The following is a 24503-nucleotide window of genomic DNA, read 5'->3' as shown; positions in this document are numbered from 1 at the left end:
AGGGAGATAGAGTTGTGTATAGTCCAGAATCCAGAACTATTTTTATCAACATTATTCAGACTCAGTGTTTATATTCACAGACGACCTCAAGTCATCAAGTCTTCAAATGCTTTCAGGGTGTACATCAGTTTATACAGTATATCACAGTTTGTGAAATAAGAAAAGATTATCAGACCAATTTTGTCAGTGGCCTATTGGCAATATTATTGGCCCTGCAGTGGATAGCTTTAGTTTCCAGAACTAGCTAGATCTGGTAGATCATCATCCAGAAGAAGGGTTATCAATACAATATTTAGCATAATGTAGGCTACAGAATGAAAAGGGGTTTTCCTACATGCTTATATGGGTTCCTGCTCATGTTGGTGTGGAGGGAAATGAGCAGGTGGTTATTCTTATCTGGTCAAACAAACAAATTAAAGCAAAGGTGAAGCTAAGCCATTCATTAGGACATGCTCAATCAGTATGGCAGTATGATAATAAACTGAAAGACATATAATATAGGCCTACAAACTTTACAAAAGGCTTGGAAACGAAGGAAGAAAATATAACTAATCTGAGAGAAGGCTCAATAGATCATACAGGTCTTGAACTATATAGAATGCAAGCACCCAAATGGAAAAATGAACACACCATTCGAACATGAACTAATTAATTTCAGTGGAATCCCCTTCAGTCACAAAACACCACAAATTCTCATTGTCAGGTCTCAAGTTATACAGTCACATTATGACATACATAATCTCACTTATGTTTGAAAAAGAAACACATTTAGTTAAATGATTTAAAAGAGCATGTGGTTCTCAAAGTGGGGTCCATGGACTCTCAGTGTTCCTTGAGGGGGTTCCAGATATAGTGTAGGTCTTTAACTCTGAGAGTGTACTAGACAAGTCCATTTGTACACGCTTAACATTATGCGGATCCTTGAACTTAAAAAGTTTGATTGATTGAACAGTTTGCAAAAAGTACAGTTGCACGATTATATAATGATGATGCTAACACCCTAAGGGCTTGTTTCCATTGTGGTCTTGTCTATCAAGACATTTAAAGACATACAATAATATACAATACATCATCAACACTAGTAGCAATAAACGTATAATGTACAGTAATAAACAGTTGGGGGGAGGGGTCATTTAACTCATTTCTGAAGTTATTGTTTTGCTTTTTGTTTTGGAATCTTTTGTTCCACACTCCAGTCCAGTTGGTGGCGGTAGTGCAACTCTAAGCTGGTTTGCCACGGAAAACTCCAAAGAAAAAAAAAGAGGCGTGTGGTAGCCATGACAACTGGGTGGTGTAGGTAGCCAATCGCGGCACGACCATCCTTTGGGCTATGGAATCTAATAGCATAACTAGGTTATCATTGGACAAGAGATTTCGCGGCAGTTCTGGAGCGCGCATCAGGCGCGCATGCGTCCCTTGTGTCGACTTCAGTGTTGCCATGTCTGATTGTTATAAGCGACTTTGGTCTAGTTTTTCTGTAAAGTCTCTTGTAAATATTGGTTAGTTGCGGTCTTGCGGATTGCGTTTTTTGGGCTTGTTTCTAAAGTGTAGTTACTTATTTGGGCTTGTTTCCTAATGTTGTTTAAACCAGTGGTTCTCAAATATTTTTATATTCTATGTCAATGAAGGTCAAGGACCCCCAAATTAATATGTATTTGCTGTCTGCAGACGGTAGACCCCCATCTGAAAATATTTTGTGGAATTTGTGCCATATACCCCCATACAAGATTTGTGTCAGAAATATTCCACATTGTGCCCGCCCCTTTCCCCCCAATATTTCTTTGAAAATAGCCAACGGCGAAGACCGGTCTCGCTTCTTTTGGGCTTGTTTTCATAGACCTGGTTGTGTGTTTCTGTCTCAAAACCTGGCAACACCGATCAACTTAGCGCGCGGAATTGTAGTCTGAGGAAAAACAGTCTGTCTGTCAGTCTTCTGATCACTTACCTCTTCTTTGAGCTTCTATCGTTTAAACTAGATCTCAACATCATGTGGAATCAAGGTAAAGTTACACACATGAACCGTTGCTGCGTGTTTACGGGGAATAGGATGATTTGTTGATGTCTAAAATGATCCTGGCTAGCATTAGCCAGCACGATAACAACATACCCTTTGTTGAAAATAAACAACGTTGTTGATTAATTTGTTTAGCTCAGTGGTTCTCACACGTTTTAATTTAATGGGATCCCTGTGTGGGTCCATTTGGTTCCATTTGTACACTCTCAGACTCAGTTACAGACATGTAAGGGTACACTTGGTTCCTATTTCCTAACTATCAATCATTTAGTCAGGTGAACCACCTCAAGGACCCCTGTCACTCTCAGAGATCTGTAAGGGTACATTTGGTTCCATTTGTACAGTCTCAGAGTTACAGATCTGTAAGGGTCCATTTGGTTCCATTTGTACAGTCTCAGAGTTACAGATCTGCAAGGTTCCATTTGTACAGTCTCAGAGTTACAGACATGTAAGGGTACATTTGGTTCCTATTTCCTAACTGTCAATCATTTAAGCTGGACCTGTGGACCACCTCAAGGACCCTTGTCACTCTCAGAGATCTGTAAGGGTCCATCTGGTTCCTAAGTATCTATCATTTAAGCTGGACCACCTCAAGGACCCCTGTCACTCTCGGAGACATGTATAAGGGTCCATTTGGAACCACCCCCAAGGACCCATGGAGGTCCCCGTGACCTCACTTTGAGAACCACTGGTTTTTAGCTAGCCATGGTTCACATGACGCTTGTATACAAGCGTCATGGTGCCGAGTCCCCCTGGTCTAAAGTTGTGTTCGATTTTTTCACATTGCCATCTCTCACATAAACATAAACGTTCAGATTTCAAATATAAAGTGCTTACCACCGAGCCACGGATGTTACAAGGCGATGCGGACCGCGATGAGTACCCGTATCTCCCGTATTGTTCAATAAAAAGCATTTTAATCCCATCGCAGGCCATTTTCTCCAAATTGTCTCCGATACTTTCAACCATGCGACACTAATGGTTGGGAGGTGTATTGCACTCTGATACATTACAAAACAAAAAAAAAAGAAAAAAGAAAATGGCCGGCGATGGGATTAAAATGCTTTTTATTGAACAATACGGGAGATACGGGTACTCATCGCGGTCCGCATCGCCTTGTAACATCCGTGGCTCGGTGGTAAGCACTTTATATTTGAAATCTGAACGTTTATGTTTATGTGAGAGATGGCAATGTGAAAAAATCGAACACAACTTTAGACCAGGGGGACTCGGCACCATGACTGTCATGGTATGACAGTCATGTTTCAGGGCTAGTTTTTAGCTAACTCTAGGTCTGTTTTCAGTGGTCAGTTCAGTTGACAGGGATGTCATTGTTTACAGGAGGAGGAGGAGGAGGAGGAGGATATGGTGGTGACTCCACCATGGGTGGTGGTGGTGGTGGTGGCTACACTCAGTCCCCAGGAGGGTTTGCATCGCCGTCCATGTCCCAAGGAGGGGAGAAGAAAGGGGTAACGTGACATTCTTCTTACTCAATTTAGCTTAATTTTACTCTGAGAGTCTTAACAATGGATACATTAACATGATAGAGGAGTTTACTGTGCAGTGAGACGCATCAGACTTGACAGTTTGAATACTATTAAACAAACATTGCCGGGTGGCGCAGTGGTTAAGTCCCTGCCCACCGCCACGGGAGGTTGTGGGTTCGAAGCCACCGTGGTGCATCCGGCTTTGTCGGGCGTCTTTTCGAACACAATTGGTCCGTGTTCGGGGGAGGGAAGCTGGGGCGGGGAGGGTGATATTGGTACTGTACGTACACTCCCCGCTGACAGGGCGGCAGCTGTCAGCGGGGAGTGTTGGGTGGGAGAACTAGGACGAAGGCTCTACGTCCTCCTGGTGGGGGCTCCTCACTAGCAGGTGAGTCAGTAGGGTACAACAGCAGTGACGGCACAGAAATGTGTGTGGGAAGGAATTAATTGGCATTACTGCCAAATTGGGGAGAAAAAGGGGTAAAAAATAATAAGCTACTCTAAATTTAGGGGAAAAAAGAAAGAAAAACAAACAAACATTGCTACCACTTATGTAACATAACTGCCTTCATCCATTCTAGCCAAGCACCCAACCCAAGAATTGTTGATTCCTGCACTGTAGTTCTAGCCTGGTAAACCCTCCCTCCGGAAATCTCATTTCTATTTGATTCCTGGAGTGAGTCTGGCCTGATCCGCCTTTCTGCAATATTGGCTGTGTATGCCAAACGGCCGAGCCTATCAGCGTCGTCGCTCATTGTTCTGTGATTGACAGCTTACGTTGGCCAATCAGGTGGCGAGTTCGAGTGAGCCCAAAACACGAACGGCAGCCATCTTTTTCTTGTGCGGCCAATTCTCCGCTATTTTTTTACTTCAAAAAGCTCTCCAACTTCTATTTTGAGGCACGGAATTTACTTATAAGATATCGTTTGGATAGAATTTAGTTGTTTAACTTCATATATGTGGTCAATTAATCATGACAAAGCCTATTTAAAAATAAAAATTTAGAGAACCGGTAGGGGCGGGCAGTGACACCATTGTATCCGAAAAAGGCAACCCATTTTGGGTATGGCTGTCTCAAAAGTCTCGTTGCGTCACATTAAGACTGGTGAACTGCTGATTGGCTGAAGGGGAAACATTATCATTGGCTGAAGGGGTTGTCAGTCAACGGTATTACTCCCGCCCAACTCCAGCACAGCCAATATTGCAGAAAGGCGGATCAGGCCAGACTCACTCCTGAAATCAAATGGAAATGAGATTTCCGGAGGGAGGGTTTACCAGGCTACTGTAGTTCCAGCAGCTGCACACATTTGGTGAGGGATGGAAGTGGCCCTTACACAGCAAGTTTATTAACCTGTGTGCGTTTGTGTTTGTGTCCACAGAGACAACGTGCAACACAGATCATCCCGTGCACAGTGTCTCAGTTAATGTCTGCTGCCCAATCTGACGAGGTCTTCAAAGTGGGAGAGGTGGAGGTTGCCCAAGTAAGTTGTGACGGGTGTAGCACTGCCCACTGCCAAGACATACTGTATGTAGATTCTTCAGAAGGAAAATAAACTGTTGTCCTTGATACTGGCCCTGTGATTGGGAGGTTTCGCAAATCATTTCATTTGAATGTTTCATTTCCAAAACCAAAAAGATTGATTTCTAGTTTGCCTCTGTAGTGTGGTAACCTTTTAATAATGGTATGTAAGTGTTGAGGGAAGTAGTGTAGCCTAGTGGTCTAGCTACTTCATGTCTCACACACTCTGTTTGGAATTAATAAGTCACAGCAAAGAGGATACAAAAAGTGATATTAAAGTTAAGTAAACGCAAGAGGCTTAAAAGAGTGAATCGAGTTCAAGTTGAATGATGGACTGCTGTTTTTCATTCTAACTGCTGAAATGCATATGGATAAATCTCAAAACCATGTGGCCTATTATATTCATAAGATGATCAGAGATACGGTCATATTAAAATTGTCTCACCCTGTAACGACAACTCTCCAGAATGATTACAATTCCATCCTGTGTTCATTGTTATGTTAATTGCCCTAGTGAGTAGTGACTGGGAAAACAAGGTGTGTTAATGTGAGAGTGAGACAGGTAATCCATTTATTCTGGAAAGAGAATTGTACTGTATATAGAAAAAAAAAAGATTTTGTATCATGTTAATTTGCATTGTATATTGATGATTATTTTTAATCATACATTTAGGATGTGGTGTCGTATTATTTTATTGTTCTGTGACTCTTTCTTACGATGTAGTATTGTAAATACTATGAAAAAACACACGCAAAAAACACTTTGCCCCTAACATGATATCTCTAAAAACGTAGGCATTGATATGAGCGGCTGTGCAATTTATATGAAAACCGATAACGAGTCTGAATGTATGCTCTTGATTTGGGAAAGTCACGTCTATACTGAGTGACCTCAACTGTTGATCTTGTTTCTTGGTGTCACTCCTGAATATCTGCTTTACTTCCAGGTTACTGTTGTGGGGGTTATCAGAAGCATAGACAAAACCATGACCAACATCCAGTACAAGATCGATGACATGACGAGTGCTCCTATGGACGTAAAGCACTGGGTCGACGCAGAGGTGAGTGTTGGCTGCTGTCTGTGGCTCTGACCATTTCTCTCATTAATGGTCCCTTATATAGGGATGGGGGGTGGGTACACGGTTAAGCATGTACACCAGTCGTTCGGAAGGATCAAGGATCCCCCTAACAAATGTAACTATAAATAAAAAACATCAGGTGGATGCACCTGGGACGTATCATCTGTGTTGTAGGCTGGGGTCGACGGGTGTTTCGGGTCTCGCAACATACACCCTCGCCCCGGGTGACCCAGCCGGGGTTGATCAAGCCCCGACTTAAATCCCAGTAGCTACCCACGGTCAGTCCTCTTAGGGAAAGACAGGGCCCCTCAGTCCGCTTCTCCGGAACTACTCTGCCAGGACCGGGGGAGGCTCTGGCTCTGTGGATGGCCTCCTGTCCGGGCCCCTCCTTCGTCTCACCAGGTCCAGGACCTGTGCGTTGCACCAGACTCCCCCGCTCCAAACATAACGTAACCAAATGGACCCGTAAGGGTTTGTGCACACGAACTGTCAGCAGTTCTCAGACTGGATTTAACACATGAATTAGTTCTAGAATTGGTCCTTGGTTCTAATATGGGACGCATCCTGCTTTTTCTACCAAAGCGAGGTAATGCCGACGTCCACCTCTAGTGACGGACCTGCAAGGGAAATGGTTGCACCAGGCTTTAGGTCTCTGATGGGGTATGTTGAACCGTCCTGCTCGGTCCATTATGTTAACTTCAAAACAAGCAGAAACTACTAGGAGTGTCACGAAAACCGATCAATGAAAATGAGAGAGAATTTGAACGTGACACTAAAATCGAAAGTCAAATTGCTTTCAAGAGCTTGAACGGCACCTGCTGTTTGATGTGAAGAGTGTGCACTGCAATTAGGAAAAAAGCCACTAGATGGCAGAAGGGTACATCGTTTACAACCGAGATTCTCAACCCTTTTCATTTCACAGGCCCCAATTTGATATGCATGGTTAGACTACAGACCCCCATTAGATTTGGTCTCTTAAACCCGTAATCAAAGATATATTTTTTTTATTGTTGGATATGTCTTGGTTCAGAATTCCATAATCGTCTGTATTGTAGATAGAGAGATAATAGTGAAACTATTCAAAATAGACAATGTTGTACTTTTTCTAATTGTGCTTACGGTACTTGAAAATGGTAACGCAATGATGAAGTTTAAGTATCATGCTAGGGAACCCTGTCAAGGACCCCATGTTGACAACTGTGTGAGCAAAAAGCCACCAAGATAGATGGTCTTATAAAAATGTTTTGACAGTGTGAGTTTAAGTGAAAAATTAGATCATGGTTTTGGAGAATCGTGACGACCCTAATAGGTCTGGTGTAATTTTACGAGACTTTAAGTTTCTTGTTCTGATCAGCCATTTAAAGTTGTCCTGGACAAAGGGTGTGTGTGTGTGTGTGGCCCCTTTGGTAGGAGGGAGTCATCTAAAGGGGCTGTTGATTGATTGATTTTTTGTAGTACATATTAAAATGATCTGGACTGGCCCAGACGGTTGGCGTAACCGTCTGTGCACCTCCTAGGCTGGTAATCCAGAGTGTCGCGTGTTCGACTCCCGATCCCGACGACCTTTGCTGCGTGTCACCCCCCCCATCTCTCTCCCCATTTCCTGTCAGTCTACTGTTCCTATCAATAAAGGCAGAAAAATACCTCTATATATATATATATATATATATATATATATATATATATATATATATATATATATATATATATATATATATATATATATATATATAATAAAAACAATTTTTTTTTTAAAGAATTCTGGACTGGGATTCTCAAATTTAAGCAGTTTGCTTGCAGTGTGAAAGCTCAGAGGAATGAGTTGATATATGTAGTACCTCTGGAATAAACATAGTCTAATTTGAAAGCCACTGTCCTTATTATCACATGGTTGTCACATTTGTTTTTGTGAGAAATAATTCTGAAATCTAGAGTGAACTGGTTGTGAGGGTGCAGTCATATTGCCCTGACGTTAACTTGTATTTTTGACCAACACAGATCAATGGGACTTTTTTTTATGTAAAGATCTTTCAGCCCTGGAGAAAAAAACTGTGGTGATTGTGTCTCCTTCTTTCTTAGGATTCCAGTGTGGACAGCGCTGTCCTGCCCCCTGGCACTTACGTCAAGGTCTCCGGCAACCTGCGATCCTTCCAGGTGAGTTCGCTGTCTGGTGGGAATACGGTAGGCTCTATGCACCGCAGCCGTGTTGGAAAGAAATCGGGCCTCTTTTTCTGCCTTCACAGGTCTTACCAATAATGCTAATTAAGGTTGTGTTACATTCTGGTCAAACAGAGTCAGGGTGCTGATATTGTGCATGTTGGCTCACTGGAAACACTCCAGTGGGTCTCAAAGTGTGGTCCAGGTACCCTCATGGTTCCTTGAGGGGGTTCCATATAGTCCCTTACGGGAGTGTAATTACAGGTCCATTTGATTCCATTCGTATATGCTCAGAGTTATGCGAGTTCTTGAAATTAAAGAGTTTGAGGAATTAATTGGCATTACGACTAAATGTGGGTTTGAGAACCATTGTGCTACACTAAATGGAACAGAGCCCAGAGTAAGGAATAGGCCCTGCTGTGCTTTAGCTAGAAACCGAATACTATTACAGGTCCTTTAAAAATGTTTTAATAATAATGACCATTTGACCACTTATTATATGGTAGGATGGATGGGATGGATCAGGCAGCCTTAAAAATTATCAGTCCAAACAACCTTAAATACATTTTGAAGACTCACCTCTTCAGACTCCACATCATCCCCTAGCACTCTCCCTCCCTATACCCCTTCCTGCCACCTTCTGCCTCGATTGATGCTAGCGATTGACCAACATATGGCCACCAACCATGCAGACATATCTTGGTCACTCGCTCTCATGTTTTTGTTACTTATGTTTGTTTTCTTGACCACAATGTTTAAAAATGTTATTTAGATTGCATGTAATTTAAACAGATGCTAGTTTCATTGTTTACCTGGGATCCTAGTTTCTTGAGGCACTACACTGTCTCTCTGTATGTGATTACCTTGCTCATTGTAAGTCTCTCTGGAGAAGAGCGTAAATGCCTAAATTGTAATTGTCTTTTATATAGTTGTTAGTAGAAGTCACTTTCAATAGACTACTGGATTTCCGGTTCAGTTCAATGCAAAACCACAGATGCGTGCAAAGTCTGACTAACAGTGAGGGGCCGAGGGAGGGAGGGTAGAGTGTAAAGAAAGAAAAAAAGATCCTCATTGTAAGCCTGTAGTTCCTCTCTCTCAATGACTCTAATAATGTGTATACTGCACAGATGTGTGACAGTGACATGCGTCTTGTCTTTTCCTTCTCAGAATATCAAGTCTGTGGTGGCGTTCAGTGTTAGGCCCCTGGAGGATATGAACGAAATCACCTCGCACATGCTGGAGGTTGTGCAAGCGCACATGGCTCTAAGCAAACCACAGAACACGGTGAGATCCGATCACAAAAGAATTGCACACACAATGACAAGGTTTTACTGGCCACTTGAATGCGCAGCAGTCTAATATGGTAAATGCTAAGTTATAATAAGCTGCCGCTATAAGGAAACAAAAGTCAAAGTCATTAAGTAAATATGAAACTTACTGCCTAATCAATAATTACAGCCTAATTGTTGATGATCTATGCATGTAGACAATTTTTTTTTTAATTATTTGTCATTATTCCCATCTCTTATGAAGGAGTTTTGTTCATAGAGGTGAAACATTTTTAAGGATGACTATTTCATAGCTCCCAACATTCACCAAAACACCTGCCGGTTGCAGATGAACATAGGACCATATTTAAAGTGGACGCACTACTAGTCAGCTCCACGGGACATGGCTGTGGAATGATTACAATATAAGAAGTGAAGAATCTGAATAGTTTTAATTATGTTTGAATAGCAACCTGTCAAAGGATCATCCCAATATTCTAATATTTGGAGCCTGCAGTACACGAAAAGGATTATTTTATTACTAAAATTGCATTTTATCTGTCAATTTGATTATTAATTTATACTAGAGTTCGCTTCTTCGACAGGAAAAAAACGAGTTTGTTTGTCTTGTGATAGATGGATAGATGCAGACAGATGGGTAGGGGTGGGTGGATGGATGTGTGTGTGATGCAGTCTATGTGTATATTTATATATTTCATGTGCCTTCAGTGTATCTAGAAATCCGTAATGGGAGCAGTAGGTAATTATTAAAGCAACAGGATTACTCATTTATTTCTAAAATGACTACTAGACAAATGAAGTTCTTAGTGGTTGTGGACGGTGTAACTATAATATGTGGTCACCGCTTGGTTTTGGTTCTCTTTCAGTCATCTGGTGGTGGTGGAGTAATGAACTCGAGCAGCAATCCCATGTCACGTCCTGGCAACATGGGAAGTACAGGGGGATACTCGGGTGCCAGTGACATGGCTAATAACGGGCTGAACCCAAATCAGAACCAGGTCAGTGGAGACATTGCATTCCGTTTTTTTTTGGTCACTGTCACATCACAGGTAGGGCTGTCACGAGTCACGATCATGAAATATTAGCTGACTATTAATTGTCATCCTCCTAGAATTTGAGGCATATCCCCCCACGGGTATGGACTAGTGTAAAACATTGCGATTATGATTTAATTGTTTATTTGGCTTTGAACATTGGGCTGTTAGGGCTATTTCTTTTGCCTTTTATAGGCTGATTTTATACTTTAATTTCTTTTTTTTTTCTTCATTTTTTTTTCGGGTGTGGCTTTTCTGAGCCTTTATTTGATGGACACGGTGACATCATACGCAAGGCTCTTTCAGAAAGGGGTCATCTATAAGAGGAAGTGAATGCCAGTCGAATCCATACATCATACATACACACGTCATAGACAACTGGTGTCATAGACTGGTCACATTGTTTTATTTGCCAAAGTGCTTTCATGTTGTAAGTCGTAGAAACTTTATTTCCCCCGCACCGTCCTCGGGTCCTGCCAGCTGCAACCCATGACCTACACTGTATTGCCTAGGCCAGTTGGCCTGGCGAAGATGTGCGCTCCACTGAACACACCTTTCTAGTTTCCTCTGCTTTCTCTTATCATATTGGTTTTATTTATTTAAATGTATTTTATTGTTTTAGAATACAAATTTAAAAAAATATTTTATTGTGTTTTAGCATACCCATTATCACCACAAAGGATGTCCTCAAAGATATTCTGGTTACTATATGCACGTGTATACCACACAAAGCTTCATTCAACACAAAAAATAAAGAAAAATACAAATGAGAGAAGCATGAGAGGGAAAGCAGAACATGAGAGAGAGTAGAGGGAGCTCGGGTGGTAAAGTCCCTGCCCGAGGTTGTGGGTTCGAATCCACCGTGGTGCATCCGGCTTTGTCGAGCGTCTACACGAACACAATTGGCCTGTGTTCGGGGGTGGGAAGTCGGGCGGGGAGGGTGATATTGGTCATTGCACGTACTCCTACGGGCTGGGGCGGCACCGGGGAGTATTGGGCGGGAGGAGTAGGATGAAGGATCTACGTCTTCCTGGTGGGGGCTCCTTACTGGCAGGTGAGTCCGGAGGATACGACAGCAGTGACAGCACAGGAATGTGTGTGGGGAGGTATCAATTGACATTATAACTAAATTGGGGAGAAAAAGGGGTACAAAATGATTAGGGGAAAAAAAGAGAGAGAGCAGAGGAGTGATATGCAGCAAATGGTTCAGCCTCCGGAAATCAAACTGGGGCATCATCAGGCATTCGATCCAATGTGGTACACGCCCTCACCACTCCGTTGTCAGTAGCAGTGTACTTTTACCATTTAAAAATGTATAATTTCACAACAAAAATCAAACCGTTCATTAAATAGTGTATTATAATGTCATGCATTGTTTTTTGCATTGTATTACAATTTATAATATGATTCATTTTTTTTCACTACTATTAAATTGGTTGCCTGCTGTGCCCATCTCCTGTCCAGGCACTACAGATGAAATTTCACTTTGTAACTAATACTGGGACAGTTATTAAACTCTTCAGTGTCCCTACTAAATTGAACTAAAATACGCCAAAGACGGGTAACTAAAAATGAAGCTGGTTTCATGTTCTGTGATATTCCACAGGACAATTTGTTTATTCTTCCTCCTGATGCTTAGCTTAACATTTAGAGGACAATATTTTTAAGACAATTTTAAACAAATGTTTTTTTGAATTATCCAGTGTAATCCACCAGTGTAATGCACCAAACTCACAGAGGCAAAGGTATGTGAAATGAAAATAATTGTTTGTGATTCTGTACTAAGGTGCTGAGTTTGATCATGGGTTGCCAAGATGCTGAGGGCATCAGCCTTCAAGAACTGAAGCAGAGACTCGGTGGCATGAGTATGCCTGTCATCAGGTAAGACCTTCTCGTCTCCAATTCATTATTCTTGTAGCATTTGACTCTGACTTAATCATGTCAACTCACAGGACGGCAGTAAGCACAAATGTTATACAGGACAGGTGTCTATGCAGACAATACTAGAGCCATATGGTCTGTCAGGGAGCTATATGTACCCTAACAGAGCCAGCAGTACAAGACTTCCTTTTTAGTAAAGCTGTTTGTGGTTTTGTTTGGTTGCCTTTTCTGTGAGAGCGCTTCTTTGTTTAAGTACACACTGTCTAAACATTATGCGTCACCTTTTCACTGTCTTCGACAGGCAAGCAGTGGAGTTCTTGAGCAACGAGGGACACATCTTTTCCACCATCGACGAGGATCACTACAAATCTACAGATAATGGCGACTAGCCTACATCACCCTGGTCTCATTGCTCATACCACACAGAACAACATCAGTCAGAAGCTGATATTGTATCTAAACCATTAATGAGCAGTCAGACCACCACACTCTTCTAACCCGACCTGTACAGTTATACAGTTTTTTTTTGTTCAAGAACTACAGTGGGACGTTTGTTTCCACATCTGTTCTCCTGTTATTCCTTCTGCTATTGTAGCAGGTGAAACAATGGTTTGGATCTAAAAAGTAAAAACTACTAACTAAACGGTTAGTAGTTAAAGGAAGGCTTGTCCCATTTTCTTTATATATTTGGTCCTCACTAACCAAACTCACTAAATTAAGATGACACAATTTCTGTCTACTCACTCTGTATGCGTCTCATAGGTGGGTTATGGACGGTTCAGAAACCTGTCTATACAGGAACTGTCCACAGCCCTCTTCTGAGACACGGTAGACAGAAATAGTATTATCTTGTATTGACTTTTAGTGAGGGCCAATTATCTGAAGATGGGTTGAAAATGGGTGACGTGGTCCTTTATTATTGCAATTACATACTGGCTGCCAAACTCTTATAAAGAAATGTTGTTTTAAAAAATCTGGGAAAATAATTGCTCTGTTTTTGAGGTTTTCATGTTTATGTAACTTTATTTGTCAAATAAAAAATACTTTTCAAATAAGTGTTTTGTCTTTGTGATTCTGTTTTTAAAGGTGAATTAAGAATGGCTAATGCATTACAATGAGTGACGCTTTGTGTGACGCTTTGTGTTTCAAGGAATGTAACTGTTATTCACAGACATGGTTTTTCATGTCATTTCAGAAAGTGAGTGAAAATTGAGTACTGTTTAACTAATTAAGTATTAATTTTGGGGAATCATCAATATGGTGCTTGTGAACCAAACGAATTGACTCCAATTACTGTTATGAGGAACTGCTGTTTATTTACAAAATGACTCATCCAAGAATTACTGTTATTAAAAAAAGAAAGGCAAAAATGAGGAACTGCTGTTTATTTACAATGACTGGTGCATATGTCACAGTACGTTTGGAGAACCAGTACGATTGAAGACAGAGCGCTCGTTTTTAGGCACGGGGCTTCGGGGCGATGCGGGGCTTTTCGAGACAGGGTTTATTAGCGAGGCTCGCGAGGAGGAGTGTGTGTGTGTGTGTGTGTGTGTGTGTGTGTGTGTGTGTGTGTGTGTGTCAGGGAGAAACTAAAACAAAAGCCAGCAGAACACAATAAAAGTATCTTAACAGTCCACCTGATTCGAATGCTATCTGCATTGAATGGGGAAATAGGCGAGTTTATTAGACCTTTGAATGGGCGAAATAGGCGACCTACTTACCTACCCACGATTTATCAGACCATTCATTGGGTGTTATCAAGACATACTAACCTACCAACTGACATGACTTAATAGTTCAGTTTAGGTTTCGCTTTTGGTTTTGGACCCTGACGGAGGCGCGCAGTCACAGGCGAACTGGAACCCCGTGAAGGACCACAGAGGGAGCTAAGGCGACCGAGTTGCCGTCCTGAACGGTGTGACGTTCGCCTGTGCCTACTCAGCGCCGTTTGAGTTATGTACCGATAGGCACAGAATCGTAAATATTGTTGTGCGGACTGCTCCGCCTCCAAGTAGGTCAGTAGCTCCTGAATGAATGGTCTGATAAATCGCGGGTAGGTAGTAGCCTATTTCGCCCATTGAAAGGTCTAATAAACTCGCCTATTTCCCCATTCAATGCATTGATAGCACTCGAAGCCGGTCACACACGCGCGCACGTGTGTGTGTGGTCGCGGCAATATATGCTTGTGCACAAGCCTGGCTTGTGGCTCCCTCTAGTGTTGCTTCTACAGAATTGCTGGGTGGGTGGTAAAAACGAGCGAGCCTTCTTCAATCGTACTGGTTCTCCAATCATACTGTAACATATATACACGTTTCAGTTTCAATGAGGAATCAAGAAGACATGATCCAGTCCATGCACAGTATGTGTCAAAGTGTCCCTGAGCAAGACACTTAAACCCACTGCTCCTAATAGGATGGGTCAAATGCAGGGTACAGATTTCACTCATGTGCAAATGTGCAGTGACAGAAAATAAGTAAAATGTAACCTATCTGTCAAAAGAGAGAACCTTATAAGACAGGCAAACAGATACTTTTAAATGCCCAAAATAAAACAATTGGAAAAATAGTACCTGTCATTTAGCATTCTCATAAGCAATAAATAAAACAAATAAAACGGTTGCTATGAAATTCCCCATAAACATTTCCCATATTCAAGACTGTCAGGAGTGGAATAAAAACTTGCCAAAGCTCTGTATGAACAAATACAGGGACAGTTATATCATCCATATACATTTAATTTCACAGTTAACTGTATAAAAGCTTACAGAGCATTGCAAATATAGCCAGATTTAAAAAAATATTTATTTTACTAAGTACAGTCAGTATGTACTAGTTCCTCCATGCACTCATGATATCACTGCAATTCCGTTCTGCTACATGTACCTATTCAACACCCCCCAAAAATTTCTATCGATTAGTCACCCCATGGAGACTTGAATTCATGGATATTTTTTAGTTTTTGTTGCATTCCTAAGCCAATAATTTGATGACCGGCAGCGGTTCCAGTAGGTAGGAGACACAAGGAGTCTCCTTTGTGTCTCCTACCGGAACTGCTGCCTACCGGTCCGCTGGTCGTCAAATTATTGGCTTAGGAATGCGACAAAAACTAAGAAATATCCTTGAATTGAAGTCTCCATGGGTTGACTAATCGATAGGAAAAAAAATCTATGTTTTGGGTGATCTATCCCTTTAAGTAATTTCCCTATAATTATAAATTAAACAGATTGTTGTATAGATATGGACTAGTATGTAATTATCTGAAGTATCTATGAAAGCAAACCTACTTTTGTGAAGACTGAATAATGAATGAATGAAGCAAATGCCTTGTAATGCAAGTGGTAGATTCAGAGGAACATAGAACTCTCCTGTGCTCTCTTGATCATTTCACTCAGATCCCCATCCAATTCCTCATAGTCATGGTCGCTGTCTACATCTGCATGGGCGTCAGATAGTATCACTGTAGGGAAACAACAGTTCAGTTTTAAATTAAATGAAGCAAGGGTAATCTAAAGCAGTGGTTCCCAAACTTTTTCATGTCAAGGACCCCCAAATTCACACTTATTAGCCCGCGGACCCCCATTTGAAAAGATATGCCCGGGACCCCCATAAGAGAAGAATGTTACGGCTCTAGCAGTGATTCTCAACCATTTTAATTTCAAGGACCCCAGTTTGACATGCATTAGGCTACGGACTCCTATTTAATGGAATTTCTATCTCTGGGACCCCAATGTTTATTGTAAAATCAATGTTAATTTAACTCAGAGTGTATACATTTATATTTATATACATTTATACACTCAGAGTTACAGACCCATAAGGGTCCATTTGGTTCCTATCTAATTCCTAACTATATCCATCATTTAGCAGGGGATTCCGTCAAGGACCCCTGAGGGTCCCCGGACCCCACTTTGAGAACCACTGATCTAAAGAATGCTGGCTCTCCCATAAAACATTTGGGCCTCTAGTGTGTTTATCGCCATGCCATCGCAGTTGATGGGTTTGACACAACAACGTAAACTGGAGAGACAAAAATCTTGATATACTGTTGGTGGTATAGGCTACAAGCGAGACACCACAGGCACAGACCACAGGCACAACATTTCTACAGTTCAAGACCAGATCAGATCAGAAAACTCACTTTAAAATAAATGTGAGTACAGTCTATGGTAGATCAACTGTGCTTAGTTATTTTGGCTATCGTGAGAGTGGAAGCTGTACTTTGTATAGGGCTTGTTTATTTGCGTGTTGCGTAAGGCTACTTAACGCTGTATAGATATACAGTAGACTTTACAAATGGCCCTATGGCCATAGAGCTCAGGGTGTGTGCAGGAAATGAATGTGTAAAAAGCAAGAGCTACAACTATGTAAGGAGATGATTAGGGTATGTCTGTGGTACTGCATATATCCTGGCGGGCTGTGTCTGCGTTGATGATTTAACACACGCAGGCTAGTATGTAATCTTTCACTTTCTCAGTCAGTCAATCTAAATTGTTCAAGTTCAAACTGAGAGTGCCCATATATGGGCATATACTGGGATATCAGTGATCTCCATATATGGGCCTAAAAGGGGCAAAGGCATAGGGACCCAGACAGACAGACAGACAGGTACAACGGGTACTCTGACAATGGGTACAACGGGTAAAACAGGTATTGCATAACTGGGTGGGGCACGCAATCCCAACTTGCATCGTTTCCTAGTAGACCAGTGCCCGTAGTAATAATAAAAAGAAAATGAAACCTCTGTCTGTCCTCCATTTTTCTCCTCATGTGGGTTGACCAAAGGATGTGAACTTGCACACGGGCATTAACCAGTGACGTGCAGGGAATGAGGAAGCCAATTCTTCACTGTTCCCAAATGTAAGCTGTTTGTTAGCATTTTTGTGAACTCTCACTCAATTACAGCTGGTGGAGATGGGGATAGTGACACAGTGCCAGGATTAATTGATCGTCAGAGGTTTCCAAATGTCTAATTGTGCTCTCCTCTTTATAGTAGCATGCTGGACCTGGGCTCAGGGCAATACACACACGACACCAGAGAGAATGCCAGTAGAGAGAGAGGGATGACTTAACGAAGGAAAAGCTATAACAGACTTAGAATTTTCGTGGCTGCCGGGTGGAAACCTAAACTGTCCAAAACTGTTACTTTTCAGGATTCAAATAAAATAGCAAAGAAATTACAGATCTACAATCTCAAAACACATCGCAATGCGGCTTGTAGATCGGCTATTTTTGTTTCTTTTGTGTGAGACCGTAGTATGATAAAGTAGGGCATTAATTTATGAAAAAACTAAAAGTTAAAATACGGTATGGAGATTTCTGCCCGACAGCAACAATATGCATTGCAAGCAGCAGACCCAGCAAGACTGGGCTACACATATAGACTTGGTGCACCAATGTGCATGTGTATGGTCAATAAAGCACAGAAGCTTTAATAACAAAACTGTCTCATCATTTGCATTGGCAGCAACCCATAGTAGCACTCAGTGTGCTACAGTGACACAACGACCAGTCACCAGGCGGGGAATTTTATACAGTTAACATGGCAGTTCTCATGCTTTGTTCTCCTCAGTGGGTTGGTATATCCATTTGAAATATAAGCTTATTAAGTTACGTTCATGGGCTATGGGGTCTGTAGTGGCACTGGCAGTTGCTCAATTTGCCCCCAGCTGTTTAGCTAATTTCATCAAATTGTCGTGAGGTTTTTGCAATACAATATAACGCAATGAGCAGAGGAGGAAGTGAGACATCTTATCTTGTCTGGGTGGCCAGCCAGTGACGTCAGTCATCTACGTCTTCTACGACATACACTGTATCATGAAGTATGACCACAAATCTTCAGCCTGCCGAGGCTGAAAAAAATTCAGCCTGCCGAGCCTCGTTGACTTCCAATTTAAAATTATAATATTTCAAAAAGTATGAAACATTATGTGGAAAGCAGAGCCACAGTGTAAAAACCCTGCATTGCAGAACCAATTCAAAGTCTTTAGAGCGGCCCTTCATATTGGGGCAGTGACATGCTGTACGTAGGTATTGGTAGGCGTAGGTTTGTTAGCAACTGTTCTCACCTCCGTTCTAGCAACTGCCTTGCATTTAGAAGTCACCAGACAATCAGTAGGTGAGATCTCTGATCGTCTGGCATTGTGGGAGGCTATAGGGTTAATCTGACTGCCTTCTGCACGACTGCCTTCTTCTATTTATCGATGATATGGATGCAACACAAAGCCTCACCTTTTTTATCAGCCGTCACATAGGTGTTTGGTTTGGCATTGCCTGAGGTTTGTTCAGCCATGGTTTTTCTGGGGCAGATTGGTGGAGGTAAATCATCATCCTGTGCAGTAACAATAGAAGTAAATGTCAATATGCATTTATTATATTATGACACACTTGTTAAGCTCAACAAACCTAAAAACAGGAACTGGACATGTTTGCACGAATGATTTCCTTGAAATCACATTAGGCTGTTGTTATTTTTAAAGTGTAAAATCTACAAGCGTATAAGACACTGTCTATCTGTGAGAAGGATTTATGTTCCTCTGGGATGTCTGCAGAGTGTGATTTACCGGTGGCAGAGGGGCAGGGGGTCTCTTTGTGACGTTAAGGGTCATGCGTTTTACTCCTTTCATCAGGTTGTTGGATTTTGTCGTATGCTTTACATCTTTTGGACAAGGCTTTGGCACATCTTCGTCTGTCATGCTGTGTGGTTTTGGTGGAGGCTTTGGCTTTGCCTTTGCCACATCTTTGAGATTGTCTGTCATGGATGTGCTTTTTTTGCAGGGTTTTGAGGCCTTCTCTTTAGACTTCAAAGAGGAAGACGTATTCCTCTTTGGAGGTCGTGGTGGCGGGGTTTCATCTGAACTAGTCTGCCTGCGGAACTCATAATAGAAGGAGTCTGTCACTTCGGTGACCATTTCCACGTGGTCCGCTGGGAGTTGATCCTTGGGCAATGGCAGGCGGTCATGAGTAAGACAGATGAACATGGACAGCCAGCGAGTTGGGATCTCAAAGCAGTGCTGTGGGCTTTGTGGTAGACTTGCCTGGATGGTGGGCTCCAGAGTAACCTCCTCTAGCCTAAGAGATGGGAAGCTGACCAGAGGATCCAACTCAAGCGCTGCGTCACGACTCACCACCTTAACATCCAGGGGCAGTGTAAAGTCCTTTCCCAAGTCCTTGAGCCTATACTTCTTGTTATCCAGTATCTTCTCCACAAAGTGACACTGCATGTACAAAGGCAGAAAAACCTCCTCATTCTCTGCCTCCTTTTCAACGCCCTCTTCATCATCATCATCATCATCGATCTCCTGGACACGCCGACAAACGACAGTGTCGACCATCTGTTTCTTTCCCTCCTTGCCTCCACAGGCCAGCTCCACCTTCTCATAGCGTAAGACGTCCAGCTGCTCCCCAGCGATGAGAGCGGGCAGGCCCTCCTCCTCCACCTCATCGCTGTGTCTCGTCACATTCACCCTGAGACCAGATGTCTTGGCCAAAGCAACGTGCAGCTCGTACACGGAGCTAAATTCCCTTGGCCGTCGCCGAAATCGCCCGTTGTATTGCTGAGAAATGAGGAAGTACTGCTGCGACTTCCGTCCCTTCATGCTGGAGGCCAGGACCATGGCTGAGGTCCCTTTCCTGTGGAGGATGAGCTGGCTGCCCTTGTGAAGCTGTTGTAGCCACTTGCAGAGGAACAGACGCTGTGGCTCTGGTTCCTCGATGACCTCTGCCATGGTGGGGAAGGAATCGTCCGGCTGAGTGTGGGCCTCGATCAGAGTCATTGGAGTCACAAAGACCATGTCCTTACACTGTTCACTCGCGTCAACCACTTCCACTTCCAAGGTGGAGGGGAACTTCACAACGTTTTTTCTTACTGTGGGACAAAACATGAGAATTAAAGTCAGAGGTAGCTGACGCTCCAATATTTACAGATACAGTAGGTGGCATGGACTGCAATGCAATGGTGTTATTCACAGCCAAGCCCAGAGTGTCCATTAGTCAATTCTGATCAACAATTTGTATTTAGCCTCTGTATTGATTGATTGATTGATTGATTGAATACTTTTTCAGTCATAACAGCACGAGGTACAGTCAGACATTATGGCTAAACGGATTACACAAAAAAGTCCTGGGTACTTGGTTCCATTGTGGTCTTATGTATTCAATTCATCAACAGCATCATTTATACTTCATGGAAGGCATTCCTTTAGTATCTTGCTACTATTTTTGTTGCTGCTGCTTTCAGTTTGTCTGCTTTATTATCTGTTACTAGTACTACTCCTTAATGTCAGCTGCTGTTTTAATTCCCACTTTTTCTTCCTTGTTTTTCTCCCTTTGTTGATATATTATATTTTATTGTAATTTGCTTATGTGTTATTATTGTTATTATCATCATCAGGCGTGCTCACCAAGCATGCTTACAAGCATACCATTATTACTTGCATGTACATCAGAGTAGACATGAGTTCATTTTAGGTTCACACCACATAGGCAGGCACTCACGTTGCATAATGGCATGGACCTGATAGACGGGGCTGAGGATGAGATGCCGGTCACTGTGATTGCTCTTGTTGAATCGAAATCTCCGCTTTTGCAGGTGGGGCGAGGACATGATCTCCTGGAGGGTGAACCACTCTTCGCTCTCACACTCATAGAACTCCCCCCGGCAGGACAGAGGGATGAGCACCTCCGCCAAGGCTCCCTGCTGCCCCTGGATGCGGCAGCGAATCCCAGTGGCCTTTCCCTCCTTCCGCTCCACGCAGAGAATGGTCATCGCTTTGTTGGCACCCACTGTGAAGCTCCCCACTGTCAGCTCACTGCGGCTGGTGAAAGAGAATGGGAGGCACGAGCCCAGGTCCAATGGTCTCAGACTCATCATCTCTTCTGCCGAACTGTAGGCCATCTCCTCTGGAACCACCTTAAACAAGCCTGAGAGACCGAAGAAAGATCCCCATCATTTGAAGTGTAATGACTTAATAACCCCAAAAGGTAACAGGATAGGTGGACACCAACGAGAGAGTGGGCACCTCTGTGTTAAATTTCCAAAATGTTAAAATATAAAATATTTGGAAAATGTTTTCAAGTAAAGTCAAGTATACATGATTAGAATATGCTTAAACATTTGACAATTAAGGCCTAATATTTCTACAATTGCAACAAATTGCTACAAAACCTGTGTATCCAGTCATTTTGGGGCATAAACAAGAAGTTGAAGGATAAAATTAAGTCTGATAATGATGTACCGTGCATATTCACATCATGTATACTTTACATTACTTAAGAGTCTAGACCATTTTGGACAAAATAGCCAATTTTACATAGAGGTGCCCAGATGTCCCTAGTGCCCACCTATCCTATATCCCTTCAAAATACTGTACATTTGTTCTGCAAAAAAAAAAGAAAACTAAATGTAAATAATACTATCTCCTTATAGTTCATCATTCAATTTACCAAAACTCTGGAATAAATTACCATACACTTTGTAAGTCACACTGGATAAGAATATAGACTAGACTTAGTATCTTTGTACCAAAGAGGATTACGGTCTGAACAGTTTATCAATTTGTCAGCCACGGACTGTGACGTAGGCCTACCCTTGTGGCCAATGGGCAGCTCAAATGTGTCCTCGTTGCTGACATCTTGACAGGTGACTGATAGTAGCTCTATATCAATGACCTTCATTAGGTCCCCAGTACACAAGCACACCTCACACCCTGAAAGCTCATATATGGACCCTTGAACAGAGAGAGAGAGAGAGAGAGAGAGAGAGAGAGAGAGAGAGAGAGAGAGAGAGAGATACATCAGTGCCAAGTCATCAGAGACATATACTTCCCACGGATTACAATCACACAAGGACTAATGACATAAAACTCCCACATCTGTTGGTTGAAGTACAACAATGTGCAAAGTAAACACAGCAGCAAGATTTGTGAGCTGTTGTGACAGGAGAATGATGTCTTATGGAATACACCACCTTTAGGACTAAAAATTATTAACTATTTCTGAGAGAAAATGCACAATTCTTATAGTTTAAGAAAGCTCTGTTTATTTTCAATATTTATTTGTACTGTTTTTGTTTTAATTTGATTGTGTTGTTTCACTTTTGCTTTGGCAATGTAAACGTATGCTTTCTCATGCCAATAAAGCTCCATTGAGTTGAATTGAATTGAGAGAGAGAGAGAGAGATACAGTAATTAGATAGAGACTAGATAATGGTAATATAATCACAAATTATAGAGACAAACAATAATAAACTTCATTTGTACCACTTTTCAAAACAAGGTCACAAAATGCTTTACAGAGGACAGGATAAGATCAAACAACATAGGCAGCTTAGACGCGGATACGTATGCAATAAAACGATTACACACATTCACAGTTCACACCTTCTCTCTTTTTTAACTCCCACAATGTGAAATATCTTTCACTTAAAGGTAGGGTAAGTGATTTACTTTGGTTAGAATAAGTGTTAAATATCTCTATATTCTGATATTAGGCCTACTCATTACTATGGAGTGTTTGTTCATTAAAAGGAGTCTCCCATGTCTCTCCAGCTCTTTATTAAACAGAAAATGCATTTTCAGTGCTCTCTCCTGATTGGCTTTAATGTTGTCACGTACCTGAAAATGTACTATATTCTGTTTACTAAAGAGCTGGAGAGACCCCTGTGACCGAACAAACACTCTGTAGCAATGACTTCTATCAGAATATAGTACTTTAACCTTTTTAACAAAAAAAAAGATTTTACCAAAAAATATCACTTACCCTACCTTTAACACTTTCAATTTTATTCCACATTTTTTCTTTCAGAATTTCACATAGTAGCACTATTAATATTCTGGATCTTACAACTGATGCAATGTTTTATGTAGCTGATCTAATTGAATTATTTTCGTTCATGATCACCCATAATATAATTTTATATTATATATAGAATATCTGAGACTCGAAGCCGAAGGCTTTTGTCTTTTGTCTTTTGTTCAATCGAATTGATCTAACAAGAATCATGTTCTTTGCTTCACTTTCTTGGCATTGTTCTCACCTAAGGTCAAACCCATGATGCACTTCAAGAAACATAAGAATTAACCTAAATATTTACCTTGGAAGTATACTCCAGAGCAAACCTGTAGAATCTTTGGTAGAGATGATTTATCCAGTGATGCTATAAGATCTTGCAGCGACAGAGCCATGCCTGTGGCTGCCATTACTGCAGTTTCAAATGAATGCAGGCAAGATGAAGGCAAACAAGCAGCTCTTTCTTTCAAAAACCACAAAAGTGAAAGAGGAAGTTAGTTGTTCACAGACAACATTGTCATATTCATATGGGCTTATTGGTGCTATAAGCCTCATCACACAGTCACAGGGAAGTATATTAAAATATTTCAGAATAATTTGACACTGACACTGCTCATGTATACTATATGACCAAACATTTTAGTGTTGTTTGTTCCAGGTAAATGGAAATTGTGATGCAACATCTACAATGACATTCAAGACAATTGCTTGAATCCAATTTTGTGGTTTGCAGAGGGCCATTTCCGGTTTCAGAATGAGAAACCCCCAGTCCCCCCCCCCCCCCATCCCACCATCCCCCACACAGAAATGGTTTGTTTGCGATCAGTGAGAGGAAGAACTTAACTGGCATGCACAGAGCACTGACCTTAAAGGATTACTTCACCCCAAAATGACTTTTTTCTATGAATTACTAACCCTGTGAAACTTTTTTCACTTTGTCACATTCTTTCAAGGTGAATGAAGAATACAAAAAGAAATACTTGATGAATTGAAGAAAATAGGGGTCCAAGATTATCAACAGCAAAATTCTGTCTATAAACGGCAATCCACTTATACACTAGGGGTGGGACGATATGGGTATCTCACGATACGATATCTATTGCGATATTAGGCCCTCGATAACGATAATATCACGATATTCGATATATTGCGATATATTGCGATATCACGATATATTGCATGAAATTTCACCAACGATATATCACGATAGTCCTTGTATTCAATTCATAAACACTTAAAATAGCACCAAACAGTTCAAA

The 24503-nt window shown here is 41.6% G+C and overlaps 2 protein-coding genes across 4 annotated transcripts; one reads left to right on the top strand and one right to left on the bottom strand.

The window, feature by feature from the left end:
• The first annotated feature begins 1878 nt into the window (after positions 1–1878).
• Positions 1879–13488, top strand: rpa2 (replication protein A2). Of its 2 annotated transcripts, none has more exons than XM_080427061.1 (9): positions 1879–2000; positions 3371–3483; positions 4881–4982; positions 5968–6081; positions 8179–8253; positions 9424–9540; positions 10412–10543; positions 12366–12460; positions 12762–13488. In XM_080427061.1, the coding sequence occupies exons 1-9, from the start codon at positions 1988–1990 to the stop codon at positions 12847–12849; spliced, it is 849 nt and encodes a 282-aa protein (XP_080283187.1). In that variant the 5' UTR covers positions 1879–1987; the 3' UTR covers positions 12850–13488. The 2 variants fall into 2 exon arrangements, with proteins under 2 accessions (XP_080283187.1, XP_080283186.1); XM_080427060.1 differs by having other exon boundaries at positions 1896–2000; positions 3356–3483.
• themis2 (thymocyte selection associated family member 2) lies at positions 11363–23664 on the bottom strand. Of its 2 annotated transcripts, XR_013933084.1 has the most exons (7): positions 23549–23664; positions 22044–22184; positions 20953–21378; positions 19020–20323; positions 18688–18787; positions 15744–15916; positions 11363–11704 (listed from the first exon to the last, which is right to left on the bottom strand). XR_013933084.1 is itself a non-coding variant. In XM_080427059.1 (6 exons), the coding sequence occupies exons 1-6, from the start codon at positions 23652–23654 to the stop codon at positions 15804–15806; spliced, it is 2190 nt and encodes a 729-aa protein (XP_080283185.1). In that variant the 5' UTR covers positions 23655–23664; the 3' UTR covers positions 15511–15803. The 2 variants fall into 2 exon arrangements, 1 of the variants encoding a protein (XP_080283185.1); XM_080427059.1 differs by lacking the exon at positions 11363–11704 and having other exon boundaries at positions 15511–15916.
• Between the last annotated feature and the right edge of the window lie 839 nt (positions 23665–24503).

Source organism: Gymnoscopelus braueri (assembly GCF_963280865.1).
Source record: "Gymnoscopelus braueri genome assembly, chromosome: 4".
Classification (NCBI taxonomy): Eukaryota; Metazoa; Chordata; class Actinopteri; order Myctophiformes; family Myctophidae; genus Gymnoscopelus; species Gymnoscopelus braueri.
The sequence above is the reverse complement of the archived record's forward strand: the minus strand, read 5'-3'. Positions and strand labels throughout refer to the sequence as shown.